General features: G+C 46.9%; 1 protein-coding gene across 1 annotated transcript in view; it reads right to left on the minus strand.

Moving 5' to 3' along the window:
* The window catches only part of BLK (BLK proto-oncogene, Src family tyrosine kinase), a 30,815-nt gene extending 9,759 nt beyond the window's left edge, over positions 1–21,056 (minus strand). The window contains exons 1-6 of the mRNA XM_032184977.1: positions 20,977–21,056; positions 13,641–13,743; positions 11,182–11,230; positions 4,916–5,009; positions 3,959–4,057; positions 3,089–3,192 (exon numbers count right to left, since the gene is read on the minus strand). Of these exons, the coding sequence (XP_032040868.1) occupies positions 3,089–3,192; positions 3,959–4,057; positions 4,916–5,009; positions 11,182–11,230; positions 13,641–13,743; positions 20,977–21,056 (529 nt within the window). The remainder of the gene's footprint in view (positions 1–3,088; positions 3,193–3,958; positions 4,058–4,915; positions 5,010–11,181; positions 11,231–13,640; positions 13,744–20,976) is intronic.
* Positions 21,057–21,339: the final 283 nt, after the last annotated feature.

Raw genomic sequence — 21,339 nt, forward strand, 5'->3', positions numbered from 1 at the left:
TATTATTATTTCTATTATTATTGTTGGTGATGATGAAGTTCTTTTAATTTCAAAGTGACTGAAGTAATATACAAGCTCTAGCTCCTCAAAGTGGTGCTTGCAGGGCATGAATCCAGATGAGCACATTGCAGAACCCAAATGAGCACATTACACGCACCGACGTGGCTCGGGGTGCCTGTGGGTTTTTGGCAAGGGAAGGGCTGCTGGAGGACGGAGCCAGGCATGGTGTGAACCCAGCTGCACTGCTGACAGAGCGCTGCAGAAGGCAGCTCAGGATTTAATGACAAACACATGTGCAGATAGGTGCCCTGGGGGCTGACAGTCAGCAGAGGAAACCCGGTCTGTTTGGTGCTGAGATTGCACCCAAAATTTTCTGCTCTCCTGCAGGACCTGCTCCCCAGACCCCACTGACCCTTTAAACCCTCCTGCATCTTTCAGAGCAGTGATGTGCAGCATGCAGAAGTGACAGGGGCTCCAGGCATCCTCCAGGCCAATCCATCAGCTGCCTGCTACCAGCGTTAATCCTTATCCTGCCATTAAAGCTAATGACTGCATTTCACCCCAAGCCAGAGTTCGCTTTGCTGGAACAGGTGCCGTGGAGCTTTCCCTGTCATTCACCCTGGTCGGTTACTGTTCTCCTGGGAGCAGCAGCGTAAAGGCACAGCACAAGGGCTGAAAAGCATCATTTCTCTCTTCTCTCAATGACAGCAGCAAATTTTAAGAGTTAAATGGAGCCGGGTGGATGGCAGGATCCTAATCTCCACTGGTGGCAATGAGGATGGCCAAAAGGAGTTCTTGCTGCTTAGCCACAAGGATATTCTTTGTCCTACAGTCCTGCATCACCTCCCAGGCCAAACCTGGGGTGGCACACAGATCAGTGTTCTGGTGTCTGGGTCCCACTTCCACATGCCGTGTGTGACATCTCCCGTTCCTACAGGTCTCCTAGGGCTCTGAGCCCTTCCCTGGGGAAGCCCAGGAGATCAGCTGGGTGCCACAGATGAATTCATCGAGGCCCCTCCTGCCGGGAGCAGATGCAGCAGCCTTGCTGCGAGCCTCAGCACAGCTGTGTGCCTGCCTTCCCACGGCTCTCAGAGCGATCACGATCCCCTTCAGGGGAAGGTTTGTTTATTTCCAGCAGCTTCAGCAAGGCTAACTATCCACTGAAGATTTCACCGCTGATCTGCTTCCCACACTTGACAAGGAGCTGTCATCCTGGGATGCAAAATGTTGACTGAAAGAGAAGCCCCTGGGCTTGCAGAATTTCTGTATGTTTATCCATAAACAAAATGAGCCAGCGGCACTGTGAGGATGGGATGTGGATAGGTATTGCTCTAAGGCAGGGTGCAGGATGCATCCCTCTGAGGCTGAGTCCATAATGTGTATTATTATCCTTAGCTCGAGCCAGTGCTCAGCTCTGGAGGTCAAATGTTGCTCACGTTGTGTAAAGGGAATGAAAATGATTGAGGAAAAGAAGGAAGAACCTGTGGGGTTTGAAAGGCAGGGTTAATTCCACATCATTGCTCTGGACATTTCGTGGTGGGTCACGGGGAGCTTTACTTCAGTGAACTGAGCATCAGAGCACATTTGGAGATGTGGGGCTTCTTCTTTTTCCCTTCTCCTCACAGAGGAGGAAACTGTGGTTGAGACTGATCAAGTGGTGTCACCGTGGCCTTTCAAGCAGCCTAAGGCATGGCAGGATTTTGTTAGAAGCTGGATGCATAGGGTGATTCAGAGAAGGACGGGGTGTTTGAAGGAATAACAGACATATTTTGAGACAGAACATCGAAAAAAGGCACATGTGAAACATTTCAGAGCAGAAGCTGACCTCTTGCGATTTGGGATCAAGAGGGGATTTCACGGGGCTGAAATACACTACATCTGCTAACGCAGATATCACACACCTCCAGCCAAGTTTGCTTCTTGCCAGCGGAAATGGGATGTTAAAGACCAGTCTAGCCTGGTTATTTCTCCTTGAGCCTCAGGACTCCACCAGCACTGTCCAAGCTCCGTGCAGCCTGGACCCACTCACACCCCGGAGAGTTTTTGGGGCACGATTTCATCCTGCGTTTGCAGATCATGGCAAGCAGAAACACCAAACAATTGTCCTGAGAAAATGCAGGGGAAAGTCTGATCCCAGCCACGTGTAACATTTCACAGGGGAGAAACCAAAGCACAGCGAGACTAAAGAGCGACCCTGAACTCCAAAAGGAGCCTTTTCAGAGCACAACCACGGGACCATCACGAGCATCATTTCCTCCATGCTCAAAGCACGCCTGCTGGCCCAGAGGATGCAAGGAGAGCAAAGAAGGGAAGAATCAATGTGAAATCCCCACGGCAGCACCTAAACCAGCTTCCAGTGTCTACAAATTTACAGCGCAGAACGAAGTTGCAATTACACGGTTAAGCATTAGTTAATAACTATATCCACTGCCTAAGAGAGGTTGCCACAATGCTCTGCCTTTTCCATCCTCACTGGGTCACGTCCTCAAAAGCCAGCCATGTCCACAGGGAAGGAAAGTGGATGATGTCCACCTCTCCTGCTCCAGCCAGTCTCCCTCCAAACAATTAGCCGTGGTGTGCATTGATTCCCTGTGCTTCAGGCTATCAGGAAAAAAAAAAATGTCTTTCTTCTGGAAAATGTTTCTCTCAAAAACCTCTCCAAAATTCCACTTTCTGCTGCAAATAGCAGAAATGCTTCCCCAAGGGTGTGCAGAAGAATCACTATTTACCAAAAAAAGCAACATTTCCTCGGGGAAAAAGGGAAAAGAAACCCCCTACACATTGTTTTGGAAACTATTTGCTGCTCATCTGTGTTCCTGTATCTCTGCCACGAGCTGCGGTGACAGGAGCCACCCTCACCACAGCCTGAACTACATGTACAGGCGGCATCATGAGAAAATCTTTGCTGTCAGAGTTCCCACCTCACTTCTACAGCCCTGCTGAGCCTGGCAAACATGATTTTGCCCAGCTGGGTCCAGGAAGCTGCACGCAAACACTGGCACAGCTGAACCCTGCAGCTCAGGTCTGAAAGGTTCTCCCAGCCATGGCAATGCCCAGGAGCTCCACTTGCTCTGCAGATCTCACTCACCTTTGCTGGTCTCACTCTCTCTGACAAGGAACGAGCCAACTTTGTTACCAGAAGACAACAGCAGCCGTTCAGCATCTTTTCTGCTCAGAGTTTTAAAATACCACCTGGGAGACAGAGGAGGGAAAATTATGGTTGAACAGGAAAAGCTCTAAAAAAAAAATCTTTCCAGTTCTTTTTTTTTTCATTTTTTCTTTTTACCATCACACTCTGAAACTGAGGGTTATTTTTCTCAGAAAACAGCTTTTTATCTGCTGGAAAGTGGTAGTAACAAGCTGTTTTTGATAGAGTAACACCAGATTTCTATCACTTTGGGCTTATCAATTCAGGCAGAGAAGAGAGCAGAGTTTGCTCAGTTCCCCATATGAGTGATGCAAGCCCAGCCAGAGCATGGTCCCTGAGGCACTCTTGGACCCACAGCTCACCTGGTAAATGAGGAAGCCCAAGAAAATTATATTTGGAGCAGACACACGGGCTGGAGTCTGAGCATTGTGTGCCCACAGCCACTAAAAAAACACCTTTGGATACAAAGAACATTTATGTCTCGACCAAGTTCCTGCTTGCTGTGAAATACTTGCTGAATTCAGTGATGGTTGGGTTCCTCCAAAAGGAGATTGGAAAGAGGGATCCCAAGAGAAGTCAGCAGGTCTGCTCCTTTATAACTGAATGCCATCAAGGAGGATAAACCATGGGATAAAATCCTTCTTCTGCTTGTATAATAAGCATAAAACCCCCTTGGGACTCAAATCTTTCTTTGCAGGGTGCCAGATATGAGGCCTGCACCTCGGTTAACGCAACAACCAGTGACAGGATGGTGTTTCAGAAAGGAAAGCTCTGCATCAGTGTTCACCCCTCATAAGCTTATGCACTTACTTTTCTTCTTCCAAGCTGTCCACTTGTGCGACGAAGTTGCTGGGGATGTAGCCTTTCTTCCCGGTGCTGAGGGATTTTGCTAGCCACCACTCCCCCTCGCTAAAAAAAAATAAAATATGAGTGTCCAGAGGAGGTTTCTCAACAAGCTAAGGGTGCAAGGTCAACATAGTTTCTGGGGTTTCATGCATTGCTAGGAGGACAGTGTTAATTAGGTAAAATGTTAATTTTACTCTACAGGTCCCTCTCAATCTCCTAGGACCACCGCTCGGCTGAAGGTTGGTGAGAAAGACAACATTTGGTCTTTCGGGGATTTATGGAGGTGACAGCCTCTTTGTATTGATGCAGAAGAAGCACAGCCCCAAACCTCTGCTGAGAACCCCATGAGAGAAGGGGAATCTGGGTCTTTGTGGGTTTATTTTGCCTCTTGTTTCAGGGTATGGAGGCTCCACCATTCTGCTCCTTCCATTATCTGCCAGACACCGTGTCACCTCTGGAGGCCACCTCAGAGGGCAGCCAAGGATGGAGCAGCCCTCCAAGGCCAAGTGGGACCAAAGCTCACCCCTGCCCAGTTCTGGACTGGGCAGATGGACCGTCAGCCTCTTTTCTCGTGAGTTTTACAAGATGAAATGAAACCATTCACCTCTCTGGCTTGATTCTGTCCTTTCCCCAGAATACGCCCAACCCACATCCTTTGCAAAAGCACGATCAGCACAAAATATGAAACAGGCTAAGTTAAGCTGCTGCTTATGCTATTTCTGAGCCCATACACACTGACAATGAGGAAGGTCCCAGTAGCAGCCAGGTGTGGACACTACCTGACCCCAAATTATCCATGACCCAAGGGAAGCGGGAAGTGTCACCTTCCCCATCCCTAAATTTGTGTCTGACCCCAAGTTTCCCCCTCTTTCCCAGCCGGACCATGCTCCTTGAACCCCTTTCTTCTAGCAGCTCCCTTACTTGGAGAGGACTTGGAGTTTCTCCCCCTTGACCAGCTCCAGGTCCCGGTCACTTGAGGCAGCAAAGTCGTACAGCGCAATCACAATGACGTTTTCTAAAGAGAAAAAAAAAGAAGCAGCACATTGAATCCAGCTTGTTTCTGGGGGATAATGCACACTCAGGTGTATCGTGGGGCATTTCACCCCCCCGGGTCTCCCAAAAGCCAAGCTTTCTGCCAACCCAGCTTTCCTGCCAACCACAGCTCCTGCTCAGGGACTAGCACTGATTCACCGAAGTGTTTCCTGTGTGTGTATTTTCAAAGCACTCCAGATCCCCATATCCACAAAACCCCGAGCGTCAACAATGAGAAAATGTTTGTGTGGAATAAGAAGGGTCATAAATCATCCATCGGTGTTTGGCCTCGGTTTTACAGGACGGGAAATGAAAACTGCTGTGGCAACGCTTCCCAGGGTGGCTCTGGGAGTTGGCTCAACAAGAGGAGGTTTTCTTGACTGAAGGAGGTACGGAGACATCTCAGTTCCTGTTAGAGGAGCCCACTGCTAGGGCCTAGCTCAGCCTCCAGATGCTCTGGGCTCAGCCTGTATCTTGCCATCCCTTTCACGTGCTGTTCCCTGCAGATGTGACACCACATGGAAGCTGTGCTGCTGTTTTCGACTTCAGCGCCCAGCTGCTTTTTGGCTCAGCTGTGATTCCCAGGGGAGCAGGATGCAGGATCTCCTTCCCTGACACAAATGCATTTTTGATTTCCTCTCTCCAGACCTCAGACCTGATGCTCTGTGTCTCCCATTTCTCCTGCAACCCAGCTGGACCGAGGCTGTGAGCAGATTTAAGTCCCCATCCCCTACCCTAACACCTTACTTTGACTCCATCCATGTCTGCCCAGCCTAAAATTTGGCACAGCAAAACAAATGTATGCACTGTATTACACACAAACCATGCTGTGCATGGCAAAAGCAGCCACTGGGTACACATGTGAAGGGCAGATCTCTGTGGCTGGAGGCTCGGGGAGCTGAATTGCTACGTTTGCATGCCTGGGTTGTGCCAGTGCTGCTCGCGGAGAGGTTGTGCAACCATCCACGTGTGCTCGGTGTGCTTGCAGCCGCTGAAGCGAAACGAGCAGATATTTTGGGGCAGATCAAAGCCTATGAAGAGGATTGGCACGCAAACACAAGCACTGAACTAACACACAGCAGAAAAGGAAAAAGGAAAAAGGAAAAAGGAAAAAGGAAAAAGGAAAAAGGGAAAAGGAAAGGAAAGGAAAGGAAAGGAAAGGAAAGGAAAGGAAAGGAAAGGAAAGGAAAGGAAAGGAAAGGAAAGGAAAGGAAAGGAAAGGAAAGGAAAGGAAAGGAAAGGAAAGGAAAGGAAAGGAAAGGAAAGGAAAGGAAAGGAAGGAAAGGAAAGGAAAGGAAAGGAAAGGAAAAAAAAAAGGAAAAAAAGGAAAAAAAAAGGAAAAAAAGAAAAAGAGAAAAAGGAAAAGGAAAAGGAAAAGGAAAAAAAGAAAAAGAGAAAAAGGAAAAGGAAAAGGAAAAGGAAAAGGAAAAGGAAAAGGAAAAGGAAAAGAAAAAGAAAAAGAAAAAGAAAAAGAAAAAGAAAAAGAAAAAGAAAAAGAAAAAGAAAAGAAGAAAAAGAAAAGGAAAAGGAAAAAGAAAAAGAAAAAGAAAAAGAAAAAGAAAAAGAAAAAGAAAAAGAAAAAGAAAAAGAAAAAGAAAAAGAAAAAGAAAAAGAAAAAGAAAAAGAGGATATCTGTGGAAAGCCTTTAGCTTGTATGCAGCCTAATTAATGCACCAAGAGCCATGGAGGGTCTATATATAGCATTTTTCAAAACAGACTGTCAAGCCACAGTCTCTGTGTGACCTTTTCAAATAATGCCACCAGCAAGAGAGCCAGATTGGCCCTTTGTCATCGCAAGATAACGTGTCTCTGGGGCAACTTGGGTTCTGTGTCCGTACAGACTGGCTGCTGCTCTGCTGGTGATTTATTGGTGAGGAGGGATGAGAAGGGGTCAGCATGAGAGGGGAGAGGAGAAAAGGAACAGGGCTCTGTAAGCCAAAGCCACAAGCAGCTCACATCAGGCTTGCAAGGAGGAACTTGGGGATGCAAGAGAAGTTTCAGCAGAGCCTCACTCTCTGCTACGTGTGGGGAAAAGGATGGTCGGCCACAAGGGAGAATGCTTTGAAGTCTTAAAATAGCTTGCACGGATGGGGGCTTCCCCTTGAGGGATCTCAAGGCATGAGAAGTGCTTCCATCTCTTGCTGCCTCCTTGACAAGGCAGGTGTTATAGCACAGCTTCTCTGACACGAGAGGTTTCTGGGCATGTGCCTGCTGCTAGCTGTCCCCAGCCAGCATGCTCGTGCACGCACACTGTCCAGCTCCTCTTGAAAGTGAAAAAAAGCAGCGGCTTCACTTTTGTGTTAAAAAATAGAAGCAAGTGGGTAGACATGGTCAAGCATTGAGTGGCTGTGTGCTCAAAAAAAAAAATAGAGAAAGAAAAAGAAACAGAGAAAAAAAAAAAAACACAGAAAGATAAAGACAGAAAGAGAAAGAAACAGAGAAAGATAAAGAAATAGAGAAAGAAATAGAGAAAGAAAAAGAGAAAGAAAAAGAGAAAGAAAAAAAAAAAACAGATAAAGAAATAGAGAAAGAAAAAGGAAAAGAAAAAAAGGAAAAGGAAAAGGAAAAGGAAAAGGAAAAGGAAAAGGAAAAGGAAAAGGAAAAGGAAAAGGAAAAGGAAAAGGAAAAGGAAAAGGAAAAGGAAAAGGAAAAGGAAAATAAATTTGGGTCTTGAAACAACTGACATAAATACTAATAAACAGAACCAAAATGAACCAAAAAAAATAAAAAAGAAGAAATGGAATAAAAAGAGTAAAATTTGCAAGGACAAAAAGGTTTTCTATGCCGAAAAAATAATATGACTCCTTCTTATCCCCCTCTCAACATTCATTTGAGAAACACTGCATGCTTAAGTGAGCCAGAAGAAAAGCGCTCCCTCTGCTTCAGCCAGCAGGACTTGCCGTCTCATGATGAAAGAGGCTCTCTCCCTCCCTCCCTCCCTCAGCCTGTCACCCCGCTGAGAAACAGCCTCGATAATACTTTTTTGGCCCATTTGGTCAGGTTAGGTCATGAGCGGCTCCGCGCGGCAGCAGGCTGCTGGGCGCGAGTGCTTTGGAGATAGAGCTAGCAGCCCGGGGACTTTGATGGCGAGCCAAAACACATCTTGGCTCAGAGCTGCTGTCAGGAAAGCGAGATACCAGCTCAGTTTGCGTAGGCTGAGTGCCAGTTTGATGGCTTAATGGAAAGGGTTCAAGCAGGCTTCCCACCACTGTCCCGTCATGAATGGAAAGACTTTGCAACCACCCCACAGTGATGGAGCCATGCGAAGGTTGTGCCAGCATCCCTCCGAGGGCCACGAATTGGTTTAGAGCCGTGCTAGGGTGGTTGTACGGTAAAAGACGACCTGCAGGACATGTGTTGCCCCACTGGCTGCACTCAGCCGTGAGTTAAAGCTGCCAGCAACGGGTCCAGCTTCCCGTTTCAGCAAGGGAAGGGCTGGTTCACCAAGGGAAATGCGTGCCAGGAAAGCGAGACTTCTAAACACGCAGCTGCTGGTGGCATACTAAGGGCAATGCCATTAAGTCCTGTTGGTGAGGATGCAGAAGACTGTGGGATGGGGATATTGCGTTGCCCAGCAGGTCCAGGTCTGATGGCAATGCCCCCTGAGACACCCAGGCTTGAAATGGAAGAGTGATTTCTGCCAGATGTGTTCCTGCCTTGTGCATCCATGTGCCTTGTGTTTTGACACAGTGAATTATTATTTTTTTTTCAGATAATTTCTGTTTTCCACATAAGATCATATCTTATGATTGAAACTCAGAACTTTTTTTTTATCAGGAAATGTGAACATTTGGGGTAATTCACTCTCATCTTCCTTCTCTCCCTTGCTTTTGATTTGCAATGCCTATTTTTATATAAAAAATTCTCATTTCTCATTGAAAAGTCAGCCTTTTCAGCAGAAGCATCTCTTCCTTGTTCCAGCTAAATGCACAACCATGTTCCTGACAGCATCCCTTTCAAACTCAAATCCACATTCAGGGAACAACAATAAAAAAGACTTAGAGCTTTGATGCTAATCTCGAGGTGCATGAAAAGACACCATTTCCAGAGCACGTTTGGCTCCCACCCTCTGAAAATCCGACCTGTTCACACCATGGTTATTCAAAGCAAGTGAGGAGGTTGCAGTTCCTCAATCAGAAGAAATGCCTTCACGTAGGGGCTGATCCTTCACAGAGTGGAGGAAGGATGCAGCACTGAGCTTAAAGGCATCACGAGTGCATAGGGACCCATGGAAAAATGAATGAGAGACTCGCACAGTGGAATAACTCACAAGTGAAGGGTGGATTGGCGATGCTGCCAACACCACGGTTGAGAAGAGAGTTATGCACATCTCGCCTGTTTTTGTGCTCCTTCCATTAAGCCAAGTAATGACAGGAGGAATTAAGCTTTTGTTAACAATAACTAAATAAATTATTTCTGAGACAGCAGCGTGAAAGCTTCAAACTGTGATACAAGTTGCCTAATGCCAAGACCAGAAGAAAAAAAAAAATTAAAAAAAAATAGACATAATGAAAGGAGTGCAAAAAAATGCAAAAAGAAAGGAAAGGGAGAAAAGAGGAAAAGGAAAAAGAAAAAAAAAAAAAAAAGAGGAAAGGAATTTGAGTATTACATCTCAAGCATATATAATCAGTAATTTTGCCTTGAACTGGAAGTGCTCCCATAAGATATAATTTAGCTCTTTGCTTTTTTTTTTATATGATTGAATAGTCTGGATTTTGTGCTTCTTTTATCAATTCACTTGAATTATCCTCTTTCACCAGAATATCTCAAATGCCTTGCATGGTTCCTATCAGCCCATGCTGCTATATAGAACAGAGGCAGACATAGCATCATTTCTAGAAACTTAGGCACTGGCTGAGAAAAATGAGAAGTTCCCAAACCATCAGTGTGAGTATTCCTCCAAAACTGGAACCAAACCCAACGGACCACGATATTTTTGAGATCTGCAAACGGCTAACGCGGTACTTAATGCATTTATCATCTTTCCACTTCTGCCTTCTGGCATGAAGCAGAAGTAAAAGACGCCTCCAAAGACAGCTTCTGCTGTGTTTCCAGCCAGAGTGAAAACATTGACAAAAAAAAAAAAAAAGAAAAACTGGTGATGTCTGCTCGGTTGTGGAGGTATGAAAACAAACTAACTTGGCGACGTGCTATGAAAACGATTTTGCCAAAGAAAGCATGGCTTCTGGAAAAGTGGTCCTTGCACAGAGAGGCACACAGATTCATGTGGATAAAGAGCTAAGCCTCACCCAACGCCTGTGTCAGTGCAGGCATAAGGCTGAAAAACACCGAACTGGCTCAAAACAAAACATTTTAGGGTTCCCGTTCTGATTTCTGTAAGAAACGTCAAAAGCAGAGGTGTCCACAAGACCGTGAGGGCCAGGTCTGTTCTTCCACCCATCTTACCTGTTTGCCACCCCACTTCTTCCTTTCCTCATGCCCCATCTCCCTTTCTCCTACTCTTTCACCCACACGAGAAACATTTGCGTGTTGCCTACTGCTTTCTTCCAAGCTTCCTCTATTTTTTGCCCTCTCTGATCCTCTCTCTATCTTTAATCTGCAAAACTTCTTTGACACAAATAGCTACAACTGCTGTCAGAGGCCAGGCAGAGGTAGCAAAGGGCTTCCTGCTAAAAGGCAATCATCTACCAAACGCCATCTGTGATTTGCAGATAATTGCAGAGGTGGTTGAAGTCAATAACCGGTCTCCAGGCAGGGGCTCCAAGCATCCTTATTTTATACTTTTCTTTCTTCTCGTTCTCTTTGTAGTCTGCCTAGGCTCTCTGATGCCTGCTATTTCATCTGAAACATTCAGCTGGCTGGATATCGCATCCACAAGTTCCCATGCTGCAGACGGGGCAGCAGACAGAGAAATGCAGCTGATGCCTCAGATCTTGCTTTGCTCAGCCAGCAAAGGAGTGTATTTCTCTTAATTTCTTTGATGAGTAGGGGAAACTGGCAGCGACAAATATTTAGTGATTTAACTGAATGTTCCGAAACGTACTGATAAACTCCCTGCCTGGCGATGCTGAAAATACAGAAACCGCACGCCTGTGACATGACAGCTCATTCTCAAGACCTGCTGTTGGGGGACCACCACCTTGCAAAACCCCACGGGAAGACGAAAGAAGCTGTAATTGAGCTCAGCATCTTACCTTGTACAGAGGCTTGGTTTAGATGAGGGATGTTGATAAATTGTCTGCCCTTTGATGGAAACAGAAAAAGAAGTTTGTTAGCTTTGCTGTGTTTGCAGGAAGGCCTGCTCTCAGCTTCACAGATGAGTGGGAGTCTGATCCAGAGCCCACTGCAGTCAGTCAACAGGCCCTGCATCTGGCTCCCTGTATGTCGTGATTGTTTTAGCACATTTTGCTGTGATGTGTTCATAGCTGGCTTCACTGTCGGCTTGAATAAACCTTGGCTCCCCTCTGAATAAAAACGTAAATCTGCTACCCACTCATTTTGAGCCTGGTCTGTCTAACTCTGATTTCAGCTCTAGGATCAATGGGGGATGAGATCTGAATGGCCCCATTGAGAAACAACAGTCGCAATATTATTCAAAGCAGAAAAGCTGGGGCGTTCTTTGCCGTGGTTGCCCTATGGCTCGCAGAACACCCTTTCCTCAGGGACACGTTCATAAAAAGAGGCAGTGATTCAACTAGAAAATTAATCAGCAGCAAGGCACCCCACATTTGAAACGTTGACCTGGTCCCTAGTTTCTTTTTGGCCCAGCCCCTTGGAATGATTTAGGGTTAGTTTGGCCAGAGACCACTCCTAATCAGCAGCTGGGGTGCAACCACCTTGCTTTGGAGGCTGGGACTTTAGAAGTATGGAAATGCCCCGGTGGGCTCTGTTGGCCTTTACCCATCTTTAGACTTGTGATCAGTCCCAGGTACAGTGCCTAATGATTGAAGTGGGTCTGAGACCACTGCCAGGGATATTTATATGTGTGCAAAAGGGGTGAACTACACACACTGAATTAAAAAATATTTAGTGCTTCCTGTCCGCCTTACCCTTTGGCTCCCACTTAGCAGCACTGTAGGGAGGGAGAGCTGCTCAGCCACTGCCCTTTCTAATTTAACTGAAAGAAATATGGACTTTCCCTGACATGTGGGAGCTTAGTGCTCGTGGCAAAAAAACGAGTGTCAGAAGGTGATTGATGATCCTGCATTTGCACTGATAGCAGCTTCCCTCCAGTGAACTGGGAAGAAGGGAATTTAGGAAAAGAACATCCTCTTGGTCAAAGTGACATTTTCTGTCATGAAAACTGAACTTCATCATGATGGGAGAACTCAGAACTGAAACCAAAGGAGTAAAAAAACCCCACCATCTGTCATCAAAATCAATGATAGACATCCTCCCCCCTCACCCTCCCTTTCTCAGAGCTCAAGACCTGAGATGGTTTTCAGGCTTTCACATGCCCATTGCAGATAGAGTTTCTCTTGTGCTGGCTGCAGTGCTGACAAGGACAGGGAAAGAGAAAATATTTTCATGCCCTCTGTACAGCAACAAGCATCTAGATTATCTCTTTTCCCATGTTTATATACACAGTTTATTATTTGAGATCCCCTAAATGCCTGTGTCCATGCAAGCACAGGCTGTATGAATCCAAAGGGAGCAGCAGGTGCTCAGCATTTCTGATTCTCACAGATTAGCTGTAGACCCTCTTTTTGAGCCTGTTGTCCGCCCTGATGGTAAAGTTTCCATTGCGGTTTGCAACTTTGAATCTTAGCGTGAATCTGACCCATCTTCGTGCCATTTGCAGATCAGCAAGACGAGCCTGGTTTGCAGAGTGCTGAAGGCAGCAGCCCTGTCTGAGATATGGGGCCAGCTTGGAGGATCACAGTGGCACACAGGGCTGATGAAGGCCCGTGGAGAGGCCCCTGGTGGAGCAGGCTGTCCCCCTGCACCCATGGGTTCCACATGGAGCAGATCTCCATGCTGCAGCCCCCCCATGGGTGGAGGAGCCCCCGGTGGAGCAGGTGGATGTGGCCTGTAGGAGGCTGCGGCCCATGGAGAGCCCCCGCAAGAGCAGGCCTCGGGCCGGAGCTGCAGCCCGTGAAGAGGAGCCCACACAGGAGCAGGGGGTCTGGGGGTGCTGCCGCCCATGGGGGACCTGTGCTGGGGCAGTTTGGGACTGGGGGATGGACCTCAGCCCCCGTTCCCCCATTCCCCTGCGCCGCTCGGGGGGAGGAGGGAGAAGAATGTAGTTTTAGAGGGAAGGTGTTTTTAGTTTGCTTTCAGTTTCTCAGTGCCCTAGACTGTTAGTAATAGACAATAAATTACATTAATCTCCCTATGCTGTGTCTGTTTTGCCCATCATGATAATTGCTAAGTGATCTCCCCATCCTTATCTCAACCCTTTTCATCATGTTTTCTCCCCTTTTTGCTTTGAGGAGGTAGAATGAGAGAGCGGTTGTGGTGGAGGTCAGCTGCCCAGCTGGGTAAAACCACCACACCAGCCCAAGCAAATAATAATAATAATAACCACCACACAGCTTTTCAGAGCACCATTGTCACAAACCCACGCAGAAATCTAATTTGTGGCTATAACAGATGTCCGGAAAGAAAATGGCATCCTTGAGGCCCCCAAAAGGTCACAAAACTGCAAACTTACCTTGGGTGGGGCAGGAGGAGGTTTACTCTTGTGTTTTGAATTGCTTCCAGAAGTGCATTTCTCGTTGGACGTCAGCTGGTTTTTGCTCCCAAGCAAGCCCATCCTGCAAGAAAGACCAATAATTATTTTATAATTAAATTGTTCTTGCGGAAAGATGCGGACAGCAAGGGAGAAAACAATCATCTAATCCATGAAGAACAAAGTGGAGAAGATGAAAATGTAGAGCAAAATGGGACAGTGGAAGGGTGAGTCTAATAACATCCCATCTAGAGACCTCCTACTAGCCCAGATCTTGTAAACCCTGTAATTTCTGTTCCCACACAAGCCTGGTCCTTCACACTTTGCAGATGAGTTTCAGATAAAACGCTGTAAATCACCACTTTTTTTTAAAAAAAAAAAAAAAAAAGGCACAAATGACTTTTCTAGCTGAGTCTCCTCTCCAACACACAGACCCCCAACTGACTTGCTCCACAGCCAGGTGATGCTCCATGAATGCTCTGCAGAAGGTGATGCTGGAGATCCTGGGGGATATCACTGTGCTGAGCTGTTCAGGTGTACCAGTGCCTGTTGAGTGCCACATAGTCCCCAGACCAAGACCGAGCCATAGCCATGCTGTTCAGTGTGGGCCTCCTGTACCTCCTGGATTATGTTTTCCAGATACAGGTAGGTTGGAAAAAACACGTCCCTGGCACCTTAAGGAGCACTAGACAAAAATGAATCAAACCCTTTCCATAGACTACCCTCTGGTCCACACTAGGGTTTCTATACTCATTCTTGAGGGCTGGTTTAATTTGCAGCCCTAAAATATAATTTCAGGTCTGGTGAATAATCCAAGCATAATAGTGAGTCTGGGTAGCCAAAATAGCCAAACCACAACAACCTCAGCCTTCTCAGCCCCCTGAAAATGTAGGGAGCAGCTGAAGCCAGCATTACTGAAAAGCTATTGCCATGGATATGTAAGGTATCTATACCATCCAGCACCAAAATCTGCCCCAGCCTCAGCTTTGAACAAAAGGCATAGAAAGATATGGGCTAAATGTTAAAAAAAAAATCCCAAATTGTAAATACTTTTGTCTGATCAAAGACAATTTGGCTCCCATTCTTTCTAAAACACCTCATGGTCTGCAATGAATATGGAGGACTGGAGGTCCTGGGAATAATGTGGATAGTCAATTCCCCCAAACATCATGGTAGTCAGAATCCAACAGATTTGTTCAAAAAGACTTCTGGAAAGCAGATTTGTAGGAAAAAAATAATCCATTTATTATTATTATTATTATTATTATTATTATTATTATTATTATTATTACTTTCAAGCATGTTTCTTATTTCAAAATCTAAGTTTCTAACAGAGACATCCCAATATTTTAAGGTGTCATTTTTTCAAACTGCCTCCTCTCTTCTGCCTAGGCTGAAGTCAGCAAAATGGAAGGATTTATTAAAATGTTTCAGGATAACCCCATATACAAACTTTTCTCCAATGAAAAGCTTTTCAGCATCCATCCTTCTCTCATTTTTTCTCAGACCTGAGTTTTCAGATGGCCCATCCACCTGTACATAGGCCTCAGCATCGCTGTGGGCACGGACTCGGTGCGGTTGGAGGGGAGGTTTGGCCCACTGAGTCAGCCACAGCATTTCCTGCAGCGAGACACATAACTTCAGCAGCCTCTCCTCCTGGTTGTAACCAGATCTTGCTCTGCTTAGATCTGGTTGTCATGCAATGGCTCATGTGTTGTGAAGTGAGCTTTTCCTTCCCTTCCACTTTGCAAACCGCTGGAAGATGTCTGTGTGCATTTCTGCACACAGCATTTCTGATTCTGAATGGTGTTTTTTAGCAGGATAATAAATTAGGGTGGCTCAAGTTCCCTTTTCACCTAGGGAACTGCAAAGGATTGTTTCAAGTCAAGGATGGGTGTGAGGGAAAGGTTCTGCACCCAGAGGTGGTCGGGCACTGGGACAGGCTCCCCAGGGCAGTGGTCACAGCACTGAGCTGCTGGACTTAAAGAAGCATTTGGACAACACTCTCAGACACAGAGTCTGGTTTTGTGTGCTGCTGTGTGGAGCCAGGAGCTGGACACGATGGTCCTTGGGGGTTCATTTCAACTCAGGACCTTCTATGATTCATGTGGTCCAAGATTCTGTTGGACATGGATCTGTGGTCCTTGTTACTATTTCTCTGGAGTATCTCAGGGTCCTTGGGATACTCTGGTCCCGAATGGGAAATGCAGACATGGCAATTGGCATCTTTTCTATGGACTTAGGGGATGTGAGATATAGCATAAGTCTGCAATAGGCTTCAAATGCCGGTCATGTTGACCCGATTATTTTATAAGAGAATTGATGGACCGTCTGCAGAATGGTGACTGCACATTTTGGGGTCTTGAGTCACTCTCAAGGATGACTCTATCATCCTTGGCATGTGAGGGCAAGGAGAAACATCAACTACAGCAGGTCCAACCAGGTGTTGAACGGGCTTATGGCCATCCCAGCTCCTCTGGCAGGGTTACAGGGAAGCAGGGACCTCCAGATCTCCACACGATGTATCTGTGTCCAAGGGAGCACCAGGGACACCTTGGTGTCCCACCACACTAAGACTGGAAACACTTCTCTGCAAACACCTCTCTGCGTGTTCACATAAACCGAGCTTTCTCCACATATGCAAGTGCAAAGCGACTCCGGACATGTCAGTGCAAGGCAACAAAGCGAAGCAAACAACATGTCCCAGCTCAGGCGGGAAATGGAACCAGCAAGAACTCTCCTGCAAAGGTCACCTGCTCCCACCCACGCCTTCATCTCCACAGCACACAGGCTTTAGCACTGCTCTAGGTATTTATGATCCCTATGAAATCCAGCATTCATGCTCTCCGCGCCTTCAGCAGCCAGTGCAACCGTCCTTCATGCCAGCAGGTCTTAGACAAAACCCTAAAATAATGCTGCAGACAAATGCTGAATGGTGCAGCACGCTTCTGGTAAGCTACCAACCCACTGCTGGCAATGTTTTCTTTTTTTAAAAAAATATTATTATTATTTTTTTTTTAAAAAGATGGCTGAGATGAATGCGCATTGTTCACAGTGTTTCTGCTTTAGATTATTGGTTTTTAAATCAGAATCACAAAAATAGATTTGAGAAAAGTAACCGATAGGTCTCACAGTCTATTTTTTCCTCACAGTGGAAAAGAGCGCCGGTAAGAAAACAGTAACTCAGAAAAGCATAAAAATATCCTTTCATCAATTTACTACTTTGCCCATCTAAAAATGTTTATTTTTAATGACTGAAAGCGGGGAAACCCTTCTTTCTAATATAATCTGTGAGTATAGATAAGAAAAATGTGGTTTTGTTCATCACATCAATAATATTTAACCAAAATGTTCTCCATGTGTTCATTCCTTTTTAGACTCATTTTCTCAAGTTTACTCAAGTTCAAAATCAAGAAAATATATTTTAATAATGTATATTTTGAAGGCAACTAGAAATCGTAATGGAACAGAGACAGCTGAGGCAATGCAAAAATTTCCGGATGTTTGAAAAGTTTTAGCAAAAAAGAGTCTGGTTTGGATGCCAGTAAGTTTTGGGTAAAAATAATTTCTGCAGAAGTTTTTCTGAGAGACTCTAAAGATTTTTGGCTGAGAAAGTCAGCAGAGATGAGGACGGTGAGCTCTGCATAATGTACAGCTCCGAACATGTGTGGGGCACACACGCAGGTCATAGACACATGGGTTACTTGTATAGGACCTCCAAAAACTGCTGTGTGTGCCCTGGAGAACCAAAGGCAATTTCGGTTGTCTTCAGAGGTCATATTTTCGTTAGTGAGAGCTGGATGAGATGGATGCAAGCACAGATGTTCCTGCAGCAATGGTCCAACGGAGGAGTCTTCTGAAGATCCCACCACATGGCCCTGCGCAAGCAATATTTCTACTGATATTTGGACAAGGATGTAAGTTTTATCGTTCACTCATCTCTGAAAGGGGTCGGAGAAGTTGCCCCAGAGGAGCAAACCACCAAGCTGTGCCTGCAACCCCCACAAGACCCAGGACACGAGTCTTTGCTGACCACAGCATTTGACGAGCAGCCTTGTGTCAATGCTTGGCCCATTTTGAGTGCTCGGGGGAGCTAAAGCAAAGAGGATGGTGTCAGATTGGTGCTGCTGGACGCACTTAGGCTTTATGTTGTAGCAGATCAAAGAGCAGGATGGAAGTACCTGTGCTAAGCCAGGCACTGCAAGCATGAGCTTATTTCCCCATCTCCTCTTTACGGTAAGCAACCCTGCACCACGGGCATGCCGTCGACTGCGGTTGGCTGCTTTTCGCTGCCCAAGCAAGAGAGCTCCAAATTGCTGCTGATGTGAAGGCTGTAATGCCTTCTGCACCAGAGATGTGGATGACACAGATGAACGGCCTTGGGATCGCATGGGTGGGCGTGGGGGAAAAACGAGGCAGAACCTAGCAGAAAAGCAGAAGTCGCGGCTCATCATTTGCCTCACCCCCATGAAAGTGTGCCATGGAAAAAGAGCTTAAGGCTTGAGTAAGCCAATAGTGTTTCACTGTGAGGGCAGCTCCAAAAACCCCCAAGACCAGAGGAAGCACAAAATCACCCCTTTTCCATTCAAATGCTAGGGTGGATCCAGCAGGGTTTTCATAGTTGACCAAGATTAGATATTTCACCTCGTTTTAAAACTTAAGAATATCCTTCTTAAGAAAAAGCATTTTAATAGAAATAGCATTAAAAACAAAACAAAACAAAACAAAACCAACCAAACAAAAAAAAACCACCATATTCTGAAAATGCAGACAGTTATGTTTTAAATGCTGAAGCTTTTTCATGTGTGTCTTCCCCTTACCCGAAAGAATTACTGAAATCAATTCACTTTGGATACAATAACCTAATAATGCCAGATTTGCAATTTTACATCAGTGAGGAGCAAAAAAAAGTCCAGTTGAAAGATTTCCCCCAGGTCTAGGCACATCCCAGACGCATTAAATTCTCCAGAAGCTTTCTTCTCCCTCAACAAAATATTTCATTACATTTCCAAGCCAGGCACCCTTGGGTTGTGTTGCAAGACAGAACCAGAGAATTACTGAAGAACTTGATTAGATCAGCAGTGAAGAAGACATCCCTACCTAAGCATTTTCTTCTGTTTTCCAGTTTTGCTGGGTTTTGGCCGAGTTCTTTTTAATTTCATTTTTAAGTCTGTGAATGATTAGCGGCTTCGTTGCTAGGAGGTGGTTAGAAGGCAGAAATGAACAAGAAATGTGCTGTGCTATAAACAGCAACAGCCCTGCAGAAGATCTGTCTCAGGCAGAAGGTGGAGAGTGTGGCCACTGTCCTCTAGAAGGGCACAGCAGGTAAAGTCCCCTTGGACAACCCTTCCTGCAAGAAGGAGGGCATGAAGACCTCCTGCAATGCACACAGTGCTGGTCTCCTGCTGACAGCACGGTGACCCTTATGGCCCAAAACTGCTGCTCACAAGAAGTGACCAGGCTGTGCATGGAGGAATTAGAGCAATGAAGTCCCTGTGAAGAGCCGGAGAGAATCACGGAATTATTAGGAATGGAGAAGCCCTCCAAGATCATCTGGTCCAACCATCCCCCTTCCACCAGTGTCACCCACTAAACCACGTCCCTGAGCACCACGTCCAACCTTTCCTTGAACACCCCCACCATGGAGCCAGAGGCATCATTGCTTTTGCTGGGAGGTGAAGCAGGTGGCTGTCTTATGTGTTTCATCCTTACAAAATTGCTGAAAAACTGGGAATTTCACAGAGCTGTAGGGGTTGGAAGGGACCTTAAGAGATGATGGGGTCCAACTCCCCTGCCAAAGCAGGTTCCCTGGAGCAGGTAAAAATTTCCTGTTGGCAATGCTCAAACCCCATCCAGATCGTGGTCCTTGTTGGATAAAGATAACAGGCTGAATTTCTGCTTGCATTTGGCCCTGTTTCAATTAGCCCAGTGGCTGATTTGGGAATCTCTTCTTGCTGCAATCAACGCCTAGCCAGCTTGTTGTTTTCAGCACAATTTAGGTCTGCCGTGCTTTCCAGCTGCAGCAGGTGAATCCTAAGCAAATAAACCCAGCAGAAAACCTGACTGTTTGGGGTCTGTCTGAGAAGCCGAGACCCTGTGGGAGAAGGCGGAGTGAGGCTGGGGGTGGTGTGTGACTGCGCTGATTTCCAGGCTCCTGAGCTTAAGCAGATGCAAAAAAAAAAGTTTCTTGACAGGGAAGAAAAAAAAAAAAAAAAAATGATATGATAATAAAAGCTTCTTGCTCTTGGTAGAAGTAGAACGCAGCTGCAGGCTGCCAAAGTGGTCATCTGCTAATCAAAACATCTGTCTGGAGGAAAAATTGCTGCTTACATTGAGCATCGCGCCCCGCTGGAGCTTGGCAGATGCTTGGCAGAGCTGCGAGAGGCTGCGGGCCAGGACACGGAGCCAGGGCTGGGGGTCCCGGGGGTGTGGGAGCAGGCTGCTGGGTCAGGAGGACAGAATTCCTGCCCCAGCTCCTCCGAAGGTGCTGCTCCACAAGCTGTGCCCCAAACTTGTTAATGAGCTATGGGCAAGATGGAGCACAGGAAAGGGAGATCCACTCCACAAACCACCCCTAGGTGAGCTCTGAGCCCTGTGGGAGTGGGCACAGGCTGTGCTCGCTTGGCCAAATTCTGAAATGCTCTGTTTTAAAGAGTTTTGTAGCCACATCATGTCGGCCTGGCCCTCACAGCCGTGGGGACATGGGCAGGTGGATGGGGTGTCCCTCCACACCTCCACGTTTGGTCAGCCACCTTTCTGCCCCTGGAAAGGCCCTTCCTGGGGGTTATTCCCCTGGGGACAAGGGGAATAATTGAGATGAGTTCCCTGCAGAAAGGGAAGCTGCCTTTTCCTAGCAAGAGGGCTTTGCAGGATCCATCAGCCCCCTGGGTCAGGTCTCAGCACCCTCCTGCCACCCTCAGGTGAGGCGAAGGGGCAGAGGGAAGGGGGCACATCTCCAGCTCCCCACCTGAGCTGCTTGGAAAGCCGTGTTGGAGCTGGCTGCTGGGCACAGAGCCCTTCCCCTACCCACCCCAGGATGGAAAAACCAGGGCATGCACACCTGGCACGCATTTCTCCTCTTTTTGCAGCAAACCAAGGGATCAGCATCCCTACAAACCATCCCCCGGGGCTCGGTCTCATCAGCCTCTCAGGACTGCTCCCATCTTCTCTTTACCCCACAGATCTCGGGGGAGGGAAGCAGAGCAGGGGGCACCACATGAGGAGGGGATGGGGAAGAGGAAGAAGGTAGAGAAAAGCCTGCTGGGCTTCTCCCCACCCTCGGGGGGATGCACACAGGGGTGGGGTGACCCCTACTTGCCTGCTTGCCATGCAGCCGCTCCTGGAGGCACGATCCAAGGAGGGACGAAGCACGGGTCCGACCCATGGCAGATGCTCCATGGGGCTGGGAGCGGTGGCAGAACTTCTCTGTGAGAGACCCCCGGCTCACACCACGTCCACACCATCCATGGGACCGGTGGTTTCGAGTCTTACGCCCCCCCAGGATGCCAGAGCAGCCTGGTTTTGCAGATGGTTTTTAATGGGCTTTCTTTTTTTAATCGCGCCTCTGTGTCAGAACCGGCTCCTCGCTTCCCCCCAAGGATTCCTTGCTCTATTTTGAATATCGGCACGATCCATCGGGGAGGGGGGGGGGGGCAAGCTGCACTTCCCAGACAACCTGGCC

Source organism: Aythya fuligula, chromosome 3, assembly GCF_009819795.1.
Source record: "Aythya fuligula isolate bAytFul2 chromosome 3, bAytFul2.pri, whole genome shotgun sequence".
Lineage (NCBI taxonomy): Eukaryota > Metazoa > Chordata > Aves > Anseriformes > Anatidae > Aythya > Aythya fuligula.